The sequence below is a fragment of the Leucoraja erinacea genome, chromosome 17 (genome assembly GCF_028641065.1).
Source record: "Leucoraja erinacea ecotype New England chromosome 17, Leri_hhj_1, whole genome shotgun sequence".
Lineage (NCBI taxonomy): Eukaryota > Metazoa > Chordata > Chondrichthyes > Rajiformes > Rajidae > Leucoraja > Leucoraja erinaceus.
Window position 1 is genome coordinate 17,939,839 of NC_073393.1, and position 16,242 is coordinate 17,956,080.

General features: G+C 43.2%; 1 protein-coding gene across 3 annotated transcripts in view; it reads left to right on the forward strand.

Moving 5' to 3' along the window:
* Window positions 1–2,605: 2,605 nt before the first annotated feature.
* Window positions 2,606–16,242, forward strand: part of vac14 (vac14 homolog (S. cerevisiae)) — a 214,195-nt gene continuing 200,558 nt past the window's right edge. For 2 of the 3 annotated variants that reach the window (XM_055648696.1, XM_055648698.1), the window contains exons 1-2: window positions 2,606–2,751; window positions 3,514–3,660. In XM_055648696.1, the coding sequence (XP_055504671.1) occupies window positions 3,557–3,660 (104 nt within the window). In that variant the 5' untranslated portion in view covers window positions 2,606–2,751; window positions 3,514–3,556. The remainder of the gene's footprint in view (window positions 2,752–3,513; window positions 3,661–16,242) is intronic. The other variant, XM_055648697.1, reaches the window with a different exon arrangement.

Sequence of the window (16,242 nt, forward strand, 5' to 3'; positions counted from 1 at the left end):
TAGCCAGAAGTGCACTGTTATATCTATTGTTTCTTAATTTGAACCAAACACATTCTGTTTCTGGTGACACAAGAGACTGCAGGTGCTGAAATCTTGAGCGTTCACAAGCATTTGCTTCTGGTTCTTCCACAGCCTTAGTCTGGCTGGAGATGTCTGGGTGTAATGTAGTGTCATTTGTGGATAGTCACATTTTTTTGTTAGATAGCACAAGGCATCTTGACTTCTGTCACATTTCTGATTTCTAGAGGGAGTACAGAGAAGGTTCACCAGACTGATTCCTGGGATGTCAGGACTTTCATATGAAGAAAGACTGGATAGACTCGGCTTGTACTCGCTAGAATTTAGAAGACTGAGGGGGGATCTTATAGAAACTTACAAAATTCTTAAGGGGTTGGACAGGTTAGATGCAGGAAGATTGTTCCCGATGTTGGGGAGTTCCAGAACAAGGGGTCACAATTTAAGGATAAGGGGGAAATCTTTTAGGACCGAGATGAGAAAAACATTTTTCACACAGAGAGTGGTGAATCTGTGGAATTCTCTACTACAGAAGGCAGTTGAGGCCAGTTCATTGGCTATATTTAAGAGTGAGTTAGATGTGGCCCTTGTGGCTAAAGGTATCAGGGGGTATGGAGAGAAGGCAGGTACAGGATACTGAGTTGGATGATCAGCCATGATCATATTGAATGGCGGTGCAGGCTCGAAGGGCTGAATGGCCTAATCCTGCACCTATTTTCTATGTTTCTATGTACCACGTTGATGCTGGAAATGTTTTGCCACATCAGATTGTGACTCAGAGAATACTAACTTTTGATCTGCACATGTTGTAATGTTTCTTCTCTACAATGACTTCCAGGATGTTGGTGGTGGCTCCCTCCTTTGAGGGTCAAACATCAAATTCTCTCTCATTAGAGATGATCATTGTTTGACATGGGATGAATGTTACTTGGCAGTTATCAGTTAATGCCTGGATGTTGTCTGGGTCTTGCCATATGCAGGCATAGACTGCTTCAATTTCTGATGAACTGCAAATGGAATTGACAGTTGTTCAATGATCAGCAAGCATCTTTACCTCTAACCTTATGATACAAGAAAGGTCACTGAAGTAGTTGAAGTAGAACTCTGCAGTGATATCATGGGATGATTTCAGAATTTAAATTGATCATGTGTTCGGGATAAGACAAGGTTTTTTTTTTGCAGAGTGTCATGACCTTTTGGAACTATCTTCATTGAAGGGCAGTGAAAACAGAGTCTTTGGATATTTTATGGCAGAGGTAAATAGCTTTGTGATAAACACAGAAGTGAAAGATCAGCAGAGTAGGTAGGAGTTGAGCAGATAATATTTATTCAGGACGGTGGATGTCTTGGAAAGGAACCTAAAGGCAGTGGTGCTCCTATGGACCTCTCTGCCAAGAAGGGCAAGGGCAGCAGGTCCATGGGATGGGCAGCAATGTCTTTAGGTTCCTCTCCATGTCACCCACCAGCAGGCAGACTCCCACCCTGGGGGAGGATGAGGAGGACGCAGAGTGATGGGGGTGGGGGCAGGGGGGAAGATGAGGAGAGAGAAGGGGGGAGACGGGAGATGAGAGAAGGGGAGGGGTGAAGAAAGGAGGGGAAGGGGGAGAGAGAAAGGGGATTGAAGAGGGAAAATGAGAGGGGAAGAGAGGAGAGGAGGGGAGAAGAAAGGATGGAAGGGGGGGAGATAGAAGGGGTTGAAGATGGGAGAGGAGAGGGGAGAGAAAAATGGGTTGAAGAGGGAAAATGGGAGGGAAGAGAGGAGAGGGGGAGAAGAAAGGATGGAACGGGAGAGAGAAGGGGTTGAAGATGGGAGGGGGAAGAGGGAGAGGAGAAGAAAGAAGGGCAGGGAGCAGAAGGGGGAGAGAGAAAGGGAGTCGAAGAGGTACAATGGGAAGGGGAGAAGAGGAGGGAGTGAGAGGAGGGGAAGGGAATAGGTGGAGTGAGAAGAGAAGGAGGTGAGAAGAGGGGAAAATAGGAGAAGAGAAGAGGGGTGGGGAGGGGGAATACGAGGGAGTTAGATGTGGCCCTTGTGGCTAAAGGGATCAGGGGGTATGGAGAGAAGGTAGGTACAGGATACTGAGTTGGATGATCAGCCATGATCATATTGAATGGCGCTGCAGGCTCGAAGGGCCGAATGGCCTACTCCTGCACCTATTTTCTGTTTCTATCCTGAATGGAAATATATCAGCGTCTCATCATCTGTAGATCCAAATCCAGAATGAACCAAAAAGGTAGATGAGTGCAGAGCCTTAGATGTTGTCTATAAGGACTTCAGCAAGGCAGGTTGGAGGCGGTATTTAAGCAGGTGTGTGGAGGTGAGGGAAGGAAGGTGGAGGTGAGGGAAGGGAGGAGGGGGGTGAGGGAAGGGAGGAGGGGGAGAGGGAAGGAAGGTGGAGGAGGAGGGAAGGGGGGAGGGGGGGAGGGGATGAGGGAAGGGGAGGATGGTAGACGGGGGAGGTGGAGTGGTCAACCCCAACCCCAGGCTCCAAAGGAAAATCCTCTGCGCGCTTCCCACTCTCTATTCCAACGTTGAGCTTTGCCGCCCCTTCATCTCTCTGCCCCCCCCCCCCGCCTCTCTCCCCCTCTCCTGCCTGTGATCGGGCCGCCGGCCGCCCGGCGCTGGATTGAGGCGGACGAGCGGATCGTTGCCGCCGACTCGGCTGCTCTGGGCTGCCCGGGTCATGTGATCGCGCAACATGGCGGCCTCGGAGTGACCGGGAGAAGCGCCGGCGGCAGGTGAGGCGGCACCGGGTCCCCGCTCCCCGCTCCCCGCTCCCCGCTCCCCGCTCCCCGCTCCCGCTCCTGGTCTGTGCACAGCACCGGCTTCCCCACCCTACTGACACCCCCCCCTTCCCATGAGACCACCCCCCCCCCCCACTGACAGGCCGCACCTTCCCCCCTCCGCAATTACCCTTCCCACCCTCCCCTACCTCTCCCCTCTCCACCCCACCCACCCCCCACCCTTCATCTCTCCACCCCACCTCTCCTCTATCCACCCTTCCCCTATCCATCACTCCTCTTTCCATCACCCCTCAATCTCCACCTCTTTAGCCCTCCATCTCTCCATCCCTCCATCTCTCCATCCCTCCATCTCTTCATCCCTCTCCATGCCTCCACCCCTCCTCTTTCCACACACCTGCTTGAAGCTCGCCTCCAACCCTCCACGATAATCGCCTGCTACCTGATGGTGCCTAAACTTCCCCCCAGCACTCTGTTCCACCCTTCCTACCCGTCTACCCACACCACTCATTAGCCCTGCCCTCAATACTGCCTGCCTTTCACATATTTTCCATCCAAACCCCTTGTCATATCCTCTCACCTTCATCCATTTTCCTCATCGCTTTCATGATATTTCCCCCATCCAGCTTGCTTTCCCTTTCTCCTTCATCCCCTTCTTGTGCTATACTGTCTCCTAGTCCATGCTTTATTCCAATCAACTCTCCCTGATTATGTCTATTTACATCCTGTTGCATTAATTAATTTACTTTCTCTCAACAGCTTGTGTACACAATATTGGGCATCAAGTTTTTTTATCGGCAGGATGAATTCAGAAAAGGACTTTGCACCACTTACCTCCAACATCGTGCGAGCTCTCAATGACAAACTGTATGAGAAAAGGAAGGTGGCTGCCTTGGAGATAGAGAAGTAAGAATGAACTGGCCCTTCCCATTTTGATTGTAGTTTCAGGTATTGTCTGTATAATCACGTGCATTTGCATTGCATGGACAATATCCATGCAAATATACTTCATGATTCTGGTGATGTAACTATCTAATGCACAATGAATGTTGATACTTATTTTGACCTGAAAGAAGCCTGCTGTACTTCTCTACAGAAAGAATCTAACTTCCACTGAGGGAAAGGTGAGGCGGTTGAGTGTAGATGTTCTCTCTTTAATTCTGAGGGTGTGAATGTCACGAGATGTAGAATTACTGAGCACTGTCAGTATTAAAGGCATTCATTTGTCCTGTGTAATCCATACTAGCTTTATATATCAGCAATTCAGCAAGTCCTAGTCTCTTCCCATAATTCAGAATCCTTTTGGACACTACTATTGAATCAGCCTCCCCTGCTGCTCCTGGCATCGAATTCCAAATCTGGACCACTTGTTTTGCCAGTGACTTTATCTTCGTGTAATTTCCAGTTCATTCATCAACTGACATAATTCCAGTTCACCCCAGCCATTGATTCCTCAGTGAAACAGTATCTCTATCGACTTTGTGTACTATCGACTTTCATGATTTAAAATATCAGATCACTTCAATTATTCGCCCAAAAAAAATTCTGTTTCTCCACTCTATCCAATGAACGAGTCTCAATTTCTCGAAGAAGAAAACAAGTAGCTAGAGGAACTCAGTGGGTTAGGCCACATATGTGGCGGGAAATGGTGAGTTGACATTTTTGGTCGAGACTCTTCATCTAGAAACATAGAAAATAGGTGCAGGAGGAGGCCATTCGGCCCTTCGAGTCAGCACCGCCATTCATTGTGATCATGGCTGATCGTCCCCTATCAATAACCCGTGCCTGCCTTCTCCCCATATCCCTTGACTCCACTAGCCCCTCGAGCTCTATCTAACTCTGGACCTAAAATGTTGATCAGTCCTTTTCTCTCCACAGATGCTGCCTGACCTCCAGCAGCTTGTTTTCTGCTGCAGATTCCAACATCTGTAGTCTTCTGTGTCTCCGGCATTTCTAGAATCATTTAAATACATAGAGAGTTAGATTTAGCTCTTCGGGCTTAAAGATCCAAGGGATATTGGGGAAAAAGCAGGAACGGGGTACTTCATTCGCTCGTGTCAGACGACGTATAGCTCGCTGTTGGCTTCTGTCGTCGTCCAACATGTTGACAGAATTGGTCGCCCGACGCATCACAGAGTTCATCGTGTCGTTGTTTCTGGGGATCGCCACGAGGAGGCTTCTGTCATGATCCCTAACGGGGTACTGATTTTAGATGATCAGCCATGATCATATTGAATGGCGGTGCAGGCTCGAAGGGCTGAATGGCTTACTCCTGCACCTATTTTTCTATGTTTCAAAATCTTTTCTGCACCCTCTCCAAAGCCTTTAAATCTTTTCCACAATGTGACACCCAGACACCCATACACATAATTCTCCATTTGTGGCCCAACTGGTGTTCAATAAACACTCATCAATGACCTCCTAATGCATGTAATCTCTACTTCTATATATAAAATCTCAGATCCTGTCGCATATTAAACCAGTCCCTCAACTCCTGGCACTTTCAATTATCTATGCACATACTCACAGATTTCTCTGCTTTTCAAATTCTTGAAGAATTGTTTATATTGCCTCTTCACAATCTCCTTACCAAAATGTACCAATTCACATTTCTCGACATTAAGTTTAATCTGTTACCCATCCAATTATTCCACAGCCTTTTTTTTTTCTCTGTTATCGTCCTTTTTTTCTATACTTTTATATTTTGTGTCTCGATATGGCGAGCATCCTTCGTTGTCAGAAACAGTGTGGTGAAGTTCTTACATGCCATTGTTAGTGGCGAGTTTGAGGATGTCCGACTGAATATGGAGGAACAATTATGTCGTAATTTGGACGGCACGTCTCGGAGGAACTCGTGGATGTGATTGATTTCTCATGTGAGACAGCTTTTATTCTGCTTGTCAATTTCCAAAGTGACTTTGTTCTTTCAATCAAAATTGCGTTTTAATTAGTAATAGAAATACTGTTCCCTGATTAGTTGGTTGCATTTTTGCAGAACTACCTGTATTGTATCCATGCCCAGATATTAATGAGGTATTTATGTATTTGTGGGTTTTGTGTCATTAGACAATTTAGTTAATGTTATTTCAAGACAATCATTCTTAATACATTAAACTCATTGTAACAGACCATGGGGGATGGAGCGAGAATGTTGTCTGTTATTGCCGATTGTTTACTATAACGGGTAGCCCAATGCGTGGTTTTGGAAGGTTGGCGAAGATCTTGAAAACCAGCACTCGTGGAGAAACAGGAGAGAAGCTCAATTTGATTAAGTCACTTAGTTTAGAGATACAGCATGGAAGCATGCCCTACAATCTGGGCCACTGTGCTGCCCCACAGATGGATGAATCTTCTGACTTGTCAAGTCCCCAGATCCCAGAATTAACCACGTGTCTCTGTCACTCCCTGCTCCAGGCGAGAGAGGCCACACATTAACTTTAACATAAAAGACAATCAGCCAACTCGTTCATCAAACTGAAAGCAAGGCCGAAATATTTATTGTTTCAAAACGTGAATGGAGTGTTCGGTACTCCCCTTCTATCAGTCATGAGGAGGGAGTCCTTTTAAGCCATCTTTTTGCTTAATGTTGATAAAATGTTTGAAACAAGGTCTTGGCATAACCAGCATCCTGTTTTGTCAGAGAAGTCATCTGGTCTATGCCCCTGGTCCAAGTACTGCTACTCTTCAATTGTATTATCATCTGAGCAAGGTGTTTGCATCACCTGTACCGTGACTGCGGGTCTGAACAGTACCTAATCTGCTCTGTTACCTCCATCACTGTAGCTACGAAACATTGGTAACAACAAAAATGTTGCTACATGCGATTCTATTCTCAAGGACCTTACCAACAGTCAAAGGCAATCAGTGTGGAAACTGGCTCTTCAGTTCAAACATGTCATGAGTTACTTCAACTGTGATTCTGTATTTGAAGAGAATGTCCTTCGCTAAATCCCCAGCAAATTGATTGGTCCAATCTCACTACACCCCAGGCTGATAGGCATAATGAAGGTTATGTATCTACTGAAAAATAACAAGGCGTCAGGTGGTATCCCCACTGATGTTGTGAGCTTCAGTGACTTTCATAGCTTGAGGTCATCTGGGAAGTGAACATGACAGAGATTCTCAAATGCTGTAATTGGACAAGAGGGAAAGAAATCTGACTGTAAAACTACAAAATAATTTTTCAGTTATCTGTAATGGAGAATGTCATCAAGATCCTCTGGCCAAAGTGTTGCTCCCTAAATCACAGTCTGGCACAATCAATGTAATATTTTGCATGTGGTAACTCCAAGAGTAATGTCGGCGGACCACATACTGCTGACAACGGAGAAGAAACAGTTGGTGTTACATGTTCGGGGCAGCACACTCTGGGTGACCTGCCTTCCTCCCACATCCCAAAGACATAATGGTAGGTTAATTAGATGCAGTGAATTGCACTTGACTTGGGTTGATGGCGGGAGAATCGGGGAGCAGATAGCCCTTGCTTTCTCTCCGTTCCTCCTTCCCAGTTCTCCCACAAGTCTTACTGTCTCTGACTACATTCTATCTTTGTCAAACCCCCTCCACTGACATCAGTCTGAAGAAGGGTCTCGACCCGAAATGTCACCCATTCCTTCTCTCCAGAGATGCTGCCTGATCTGCTCAGTTACTCCAGCATTTTGTGTCTGGACAATAAGAATGCTGGTGTACCAGCAGTTAGGATGGCATATGGTAGTTTGGGCAAGGTAGAAGCTGAGAGCTTTTCCATCTGGAAAACCTCTAACCTTGGAGATTGGCTGTTATGGTGTGAGCTCGGTTGCGATCAGGGGGCGGGGGATTGTTTTTAACCTTGTAAATTATAAATCATTGTAAAGTTCTACCCCAGGCCTGTGAATACTCAGTTGTTGAATAAATGGAAAGCTGCGAGCATACTGATATTTGGTTTTAGAGAGAATTTGTGATGGGTGGATCAGACAAGAGAACAGGAAGTGAGAATAATGTGATCCACAGTGGGTCAGAACTAAGCTGTCACCTTCCAACTGGGCGAGATGGGAAAATGGCTAAATGTATAATTTTCTGCATCCTTGCCTCCTGGGTTTGCTGCAGGCAATATCTCTTCCTGGACAATTTTAGCCAGTGAAAATGACATGCATTCAAATTATTTCCAATGGCAGCGATGCAATTTTACTGCAGATAGGCAATATTGTTATGTGACAGCAGCCGTTTTATATTGTTGGAAAAATAACGAGATCAGTTGTGCAGAATCCCAGAAAGAAAATGTATGTAAAAATAGTTTTCGACAAACTTGGAGGTCCTTTGCACCATTTTAACATGGAAATAAAACTTTATTTGCACCACGATAGTAATGTTTGGTTTAGTTTAGAGATACAGCACGAAAACAGGCCCTTCAACCCACCAAGTCCGCATCTACAGTATCCTACACACGAGGGACAATTTACAATTTTACCAATCCAATTAACCTACAAACCGGTGTGTCTTTGGAGTTTGGGAAGAAACCTGAGCTCCCGGAAAACACCCACACAGGTCATGGGGAGAACGTACAAACTCCCTACAGACAGCACCCGTAGTCAGGATTGAACCCTGGTCTCTGGCACTGTATGGTAGTAACTTTACCGTTATACCACCATGCTGCAAGATTACCACAGATATATTATCAACCTCATGTCTGTTGTGGTGAGTCCTGGTTGCATAGGGAGATGCATCCCTTATCTCTGGAACACTCGTGCAAGAAGTGAAATTCTTCTGCGTTTCATAGGGGGTGCAATGTTCAACTTCCTAACAATGGTGCGGAAGCTCGATCAATTTCAAAACAATAAATGGAGCAGGGATGGATTGATAGATTTACAAAATCTCATGGGAGAGTTTCAACAATACTTCTTAATGAAAAATGTTATTGCACTGAAACTACAATTACTCTGATCATTCAATTTCCATTGTAATTTTTATTTGATTCTATAATATATATATAAAAAATGGTCTAATTGAATGTGTAAAATGTTGAAGTAGCTGCATGGTTGATTATCATGCTGTCATATGATCCTGAATTTTAAAGGGAGGAATATAGTCCTTCTCATCATTTGCTGGGCCCCTCAAACCTAAAGTACTAAAGGCTCACTCCACTGGTCTCAATTGGTGTAGACTTTCTGCCTCTAGGCAGCACTGTTTTCTTTCACAGGTGTGGGATATCTTGTCCAGGGAGAGTTGTAAATTCATAGGACGTTTTTACAAGGATAGCGTGTGAGTGATTGAGAGCCTATCCCCTTAAACATTTTAGACTGCAAGCACGTTGAGAGAACTTGAACTTCCCCTATAGATTTATAAATGTCTTTTGAATGGCACATAACTTCCTGAATTACATAATCTTGTGAATATTTTTCCATTTAGTACTTGCTTTTCATGTCATATCCACAAAGACCTGTAAGTGTAATTTGAGGCATTTTGTGTTTGGTCTGAATGTGAAAAGGAAATCTGAAAGTTTAACACTGTCCACAGATTTTATAGCTTTAAAATTGAATTAGAGCAGCCTTGTAAAGTTTAATTTCTGCTCCAGGCTCATTACATCAATGTTTTTCAGGAGGACAGAATTGGCCGTTATTGTCCCTGGTTCAAAAAAAAAGAAGGCCTTTATCAGTTGCAAAATGCACAAGGAGGTGCCTTGGGGTGTGTTTCCTTTTGGAAATTTCTGGCTTCAAATGAGCAGATTAGTTTTAAAAAAAACAATTTACCCGCAGTGCAGAATATTGTGCTGTATGGAAATTACAGTCCTATAAAACTTTTACTTCTCAACTCATTTTTCAGAGAGGTTTTATCTTAAACTTTTGTTTACGATATAAAAATGGGTAGGGGGGGATTCTTAGAATTGTTTTCACTCATAAAATGCTATGCCAACAATAAATGGGAAGCATGCAGAGTTTACATTTTTTTAGAATGATGCACATGGCTTCAATGTGCATATGGACTGCTGACCCATCCCAATTTAACTGAGATGCAGTGGTCAATGGGCTGACAATAGTGGGGGAAGGGGGCAGAGACAATGGATATAAATTAGGCCGGAAAACCAGAAGCGCGTGTGATGGAACGCTAAGATTTTGCTAAGGCCTTTCACTCTGAGTAATTCTGATTGTTTCAGAAAGTTTTGTGACTGATCTCCAGTATTCAACTAAACTGCAAAAGAAAAACGACAAAACTTTGATTTGGTAGATTTGACTACTTTCACACAAGTGGTACTGAGCTTTTGAACTGCCTTCTGGAGCTGCCTTCATCCAGGTGTGTGGGAATTAATGTCTCACATGGCTTTCTTGTGCTTTGTGCCTGATGAAAAGGCTTTGGAGTATGAGAAGATGAATCACCTGCTGAAGAGTATTTAGCCTCTTGTAGCTACATGGCTGGTCCAAATAAGTTTCTGCAAAGTGATAATCTTTAAACTTTGAATTTGTTAATTGATGGATGATTGGACTTTGCATTGCTGGACACATCATTACCTGGAGTTTGTGCAGAGCAAATTATACACACCTGTCCCAGCTCGAGCTGGACCTTGTCAGATGCTGGGTGCAGACCACTTCTGCCTCTGATGGAGTCGGTGGAAGTGAATAATACCATCTTTAGCAAACACTTCTGATCTTGTGATAAAGCAAAGGTCAGTGATTAAGCAGTTGAAGTTGGCTTATCCTGGGATGCAGTACAGGAATCTTGTATTGCGATGTAGTTACTCTGATGGAGAGTTGACTTGGTTTAACCATATAACCATATAACAATTACAGCACTGAAACAGGCCATCCCGGCCCTTCTAGTCCGTGCCGAACATTTACTCTCACCTAGTCCCATCTACCTGCACACAGACTATAACCCTCCATTCCTTTCCCGTCCATATACCTATCCAATTTAATTTTAAATGATAAAATCGAACCTGCCTCCACCACTTCCACTGGAAGCTCATTCCACACAGCTACCACTCTCTGAGTAAAGAAGTTCCCCCTCATGTTATCCCTAAACGTTTGTCCCTTAATTCTCAAATCATGTCCCCTTGTTTGAATCTTCCCTACTCTCAATGGAAAAAGCTTATCCACGTCAACTCTGTCTATCCCTCTCATAATTTTAAAGACCTCTATCAAGTCCCCCCTTAACCTTCTGCGCTCCAAAGAATAAAGACCTAACTTGTTCAACCTTTCTCTGTAACTTAGGTGCTGAAATAGGAGCAAATCAATTAGCTCAGTATTGTTTCTGTTTGGTTAGTGGTTTCCAATCTAGTGTATAGGATTTTCTCCCCCCCTATCTCACACCCATGCAGAAGGGTTTTAAATATTAGAGGCTTTTGTAATGCTATAGTTGTGGGAAAGGTCAGTGAGAAAAATCAAAAAAAATATTGAAATAGTCAAAAACATACTTGGTCTTCCAGCTGCAGCAGTCACAGTACCACTACCAATCTGTGAGAGTGCCAGGATAATCCAAATTTAAGGGTGGCCCATGTGGGTGGGGCATGCATTTTGCTGAGGGCTTTCATTTTAAAAGATTGGTAACCACTGAGCTAGATCATTGATGTTCTGTTCTTGATTCTACTAGTCTTTGCTTTGGAGTTGAAAGTCAAACTGCAGATGCTGTAAATCTGAAATTAAAAACAGAAAATACGGGGAATGCTCAGCAGATCAAACCGCATCTGTGGAGCGAGAAAACAGATCTTTACCTAAAACATTACCTGTTTCCCTTTCAGCAGAGGCTGTCTAACCTTGGTATTCCAACAATTTCTGTGTTTGTTTGGCTTTGTAGTTTCACAGCATCTTAAACCAAACAAAAGATTTAGCTACTTTGGTCACTTTAAATTGTGTCCAGTGTCTGCCTTTCAGGGAAAGTGTTTCACATTTCTGCTTTACTTTGTGTGGAAAAAGTGCATTCTCAACCTAGGCTGCTTAATTCATCTCAAGCTTATTTTTCCATCAGTGGATATTTTCATTGCAACTGCCAACTCAAATTCTTCAAAATCCTCAAGTGAAATATTCTTCAATCTTCTAAATTCCCTGAATTAAGAAGAACATTGTGCAATTTAATTCCAAGAAGGGACATCATTTGTCTTTTGAGCTGTGTTGCTCTGTCCCTTGGATGCTATTACCCCACATGCGCGTTCCCTTACAGCCATGAGAGTTGTCAGATCCCTGCATCCACCGTGTTATGTTTCCTGTACTCAACAGGCTGCTGTCATTCCTGCCAGCTGCGCTCCCCTTTACACCTCAACACCAGTCTTGTATCTCTCCTCTCCTGTTTGCCAGATGTTGGGCTCTTTTTGCAGCAGTTTTAAACTTATCAAGTTTCAAAGTAATAAAAATTTAATGTTCACCATGTCGTCTGACTTTAAGCCATGCTGATCGAGAAAACTGCACAAAGGGCTTGATGAATGATCACAGCTGTAGCTTGGGGTTCCCTCAGCAAAGGATAGGAGGGGGAGGGAAATAAAAGTAGGATCCCATTCCCTATCACAACCTCCATACTAAGATCTGTTTACCCGTAACACCTGACCTAAATTGTCTCCAATGTCTTGACCAAAGAATGCTTAGCCTTGGTTTTTGCGTGTACCCAATCTTAATTCTTCCATCCTATGCAGCTGTCTTTTCAGCTGCCATGGGAACCTGTGGAATTCCCACTTTAAGCTCTGAAACTTGCTTCCTCACCACCTCCTTCCCTCCTTCAAAATCCTCCTTCAAACGATCTTCATTGATCGTTATTTTTCTCCCATCTTCATGCAACAGGGTAACAGGTTTTAGTCGGCGAGGCATCCCGGCATAGTGTATCAGTTAAAAAATTATACGCAAATGGTAGTTGTTGAGGTAATGACAGATCCAATTGTGGATGCCTATTGTTCAGCAGGGCAGCATAGTGGTGCAACGAGTGGAGCTGCAGTCACACTGCATCCTAGACACAGGTTCAATCCCAGACTTGGGTACTGTCCTTGTGGAGTTTGCACGTTGTACCCGAGAGCCTGTGAGTTTCCTCCAGGTGTTTATATCCTCCCCTTCAAAGAGGTGTTTGCTTCCCTCTCTGTCTCTAGAATGTAGGTTAAAGGTATCTAGGAAGGATTATTAAAAAATGGGATGAGTGTAGGATTAGTGTGAATGAAAAGTTGATGATCAGTATGTACTCAGCGAGCCAAAAGTTCTGTTTCTGTGCCATTTCTCTCTGATATAGATGATTGAAACATGGGTCAGGTCCCCAAGTAAATCGGTTCTCCAGTAGAGAAGGGTAGGGAATACAGATAGCATTACTGGAGTGATACTACTTAACTGGAAGACGAGTGGCCAGAAAAAATTAAATGATAAGATCGCTGCAGGCAACAGAGAGTGGTAATGGATTGGTGGAAAAAACAGCTGTTTTAGAGATAGTGCAGTATCATGTAGTCAATACCAACCACTTATCCAAAGTATCGCAACCACCAAATCTCTGCACTCATCTTCTCTGGCCTTTGTTTTTTTAATGTCTCCCTGTCTTGCTCCAGCATTGGCAGCTGTGCCTTCAGCTGTGAAATCTTGTGCTCTGGAGTGCACTCATCATCATTCACATGACTTTGCACGGCATTAATTCAGATGTGCAGTCAGTCATCATGGTTAGCAATGCTTATTTTGAAGAAGTAATGGAAAACAAATATTCTATTCTTCCAAACTGTACTAATGTATAATCTTTGCAATCTCTGACCAGTTAATCTGAAAATCGTTAGTTGTCGCATGCAAGGGTTGCAAGGGTCTATTCTGCCACCCACCCCCTACTCTGCAAAAGTCTGCTTTTGCATAATTCTGATCTCTTGGTCTCCCATTGTCCTTGTCCACTTTAGACACTTATGCCTTCCCTCGATTATACACTGTAATTCACATCTCAAAGCTTTGTTCCCTCTTCCTCAAAATCCATGTTTGATGATGCATCTTTAATCTCCCTCCGTTTGATTGTTCATCATCTTCACATATTTGTTCTACGGTTGGTGTTTCACATTATTGGTACTATTTAAATGTATGAATATGGACATTTGTTTGAGGAAATATAATGGTCACCTTTTGTTCAAAATTCTGCCTCTGGGTAATACAGAAGTTCTGAAGTGAATGTGCTGCATGTAGCGTAGTGCATGGTCCAAAAGAAACTAGTGCCAAATGCAAGAACATCAGTGGCTGGAGTACTGAGCTTAGATGCTAGTTACTAGTTTGGAATTATTTTACATGACAATAGAACCTATTTTCATTCAGTATTACAATGACTTTGGTTAATTATGTTGTCTCTACCTCTACGCCCAGACATATTGTTATTAATATACAAAAATGCCTTCTATTGGTGCATTCTCACACTCTTTCAACCTCTCATTTGTTTGAAGCACAGAACCCTGATGAAATCCCCTTATTCACTGAGCTTTAAGCAAGATAAATAGTGCGAGGAGCATATTTATTAATATTTGCTGCTTTGGATGTATCAATCTAATTCGTATTGCAAGCTTGTTTGAAGTGCCTTATTTTGGAAAATATTCTATATCATGATGGTTTGGGTGTCATGTGCTGGGGAGAGAGATTTATTGTGGCATTATGTTCCACAGAGATAATGTGGGCCGAAGGGCCTGTTTCTTTGCTGTACTGTTCTATGTTCTGTGTTAAATGGCATGGAGTTTAATCTGAGCATGTACGAGGTGTATCACATTCAGAGACCGAATGTAAAGGGGAAAGTATACAGTTTGGGGTCCTAGTCTATAGCTCTCTGAAAGTGACAATGCAATTAGATATAGTGGTAAAGAAGGTTGTGCTGTGCTTTCCTTCATTGATTGGGGCTTTCCTTCATTGATTGGGGCATTGAGTATAATAGTTAAAGAATCATGAAGTAGCTTCATAAAACTTTTGTTAGGCTGCATTGTGCGCATCTGTCCCATTGTATGTGGTTGCCCCATTTCAGAAAGGATGTGGAGACTGGGGAATTACAGGAAGGATGTGGAGACTATGAATAGGCTGTATGGAAAGCGAGAAAGAACATGTTTTAAGAGGGTGTAGAAGTGGTTTACCAGAATGCTGCTGAGATTAGAGGGTATTGGCTATAGGGAGAGATTGGACAAATATGGATTGTTTCCTAATGAAAGTCGGAGGTTGAGGGGGACCTGATAGAAGCTGTACAATAATATTATGGAAGGCATGGATAGGGTATATTGTCAGTCGTTTCCCTAGGGTGGAAATGTTAAAGACTAGAGGGCATAGCTTTAAGGTTAGAAGGGGAAAGTGTGAATGAGATGCATGTAAAAAAATGTTTTTACACGGAGTGGTGGAAACACCACTCCTGGCATTAATGCCTCCAAAAATGGGCTTGCCCTAATTCAGGACCTTAACTCGGGGGTTATCACTATTTTTCTCCATAATCACTTTAAAACTATGGTCACTGGTCCCAAAGTGCCCCCCATTGACACTTCAATCATTTGCTCTACCTTGTTCCCTAATGGAGGTTCAGTGTCGTGCCCTCTCGATTAGGACAATCCATATAATGATTAAGGAAGCTTTCTTGGACCGTTGTAATAAACTTCACCCCGTCCAAGCTCTTAACACTATGGGAGCTCCAATAAGGGAAGTTAAAATATCCCACTAATACCAGACTATTATTTTTGCAGCAATTTTCCTGCATAACTGCTCTCCACTTCAACTGACTATTGGCGGACTTTTAATGCAATCCCATTAAAGTGATTATTTCCTTCCCATTTCTATGTTATTTTATGATTTCTCAAGAATATCCTTTCTGAGCAATGAGCAAAGTGAATCCTAGAGGGATCCTTTCAATCTCATGTTCCATACTCTTTACGGTAAAGTTTCCCACTGCATATTGCCAACTGCTATCGCTGCCTTACGGTTCATTCATTTCCTTTGAGTAGGATTATCTAAACATTTAAGTAGATTGTCACTTAAGGTACCAATGTGCAGTAGTGTTTTTTTTAAAGGGTCTACTTGTCTAGGAATGGTAAACTTGTTTAGATGAACTTGTTCAGATGTATTTTGGGGTTATTCAGTTTGGATAATTTCATATTTACAGCATACAATTTGCAATTGAAATTTGTTAAAACATTATTAAAGTAGAGATTTGCGAGTTTCATCGTACAGGTACTTTGGTGCTTTATAATTTTTCAGTATATCTTTTCAATATATTTTTCCATCCTCCTGAGAATCTCTTGCTGTGATGGATATCTGCGCTGGGCGTGCAGAATATGTGGTCCATCCATTGCAGCAAGTTGAATATGATCACAGCATGGGTGCTGGAGATGGTGGCCCGGGCCATAACATCGGTAGTTTCCCTTGCTGAAATGCTGCACTCATCACAGTGTTGTTGGATGTGGGGATTTAGAACCAATGCCAATGAAGGAATTGTGATATATTTCCCAGTCAGTATGATTGGTAATTTGGATAGAACATTTCAAACTGTGACGTTCCCATGTGCTTGCTGCCGTTTCCCTTCTTGGTCGTCAAGGTCGCAGATTTGGGAGGTGTAATTGGAGTAGCA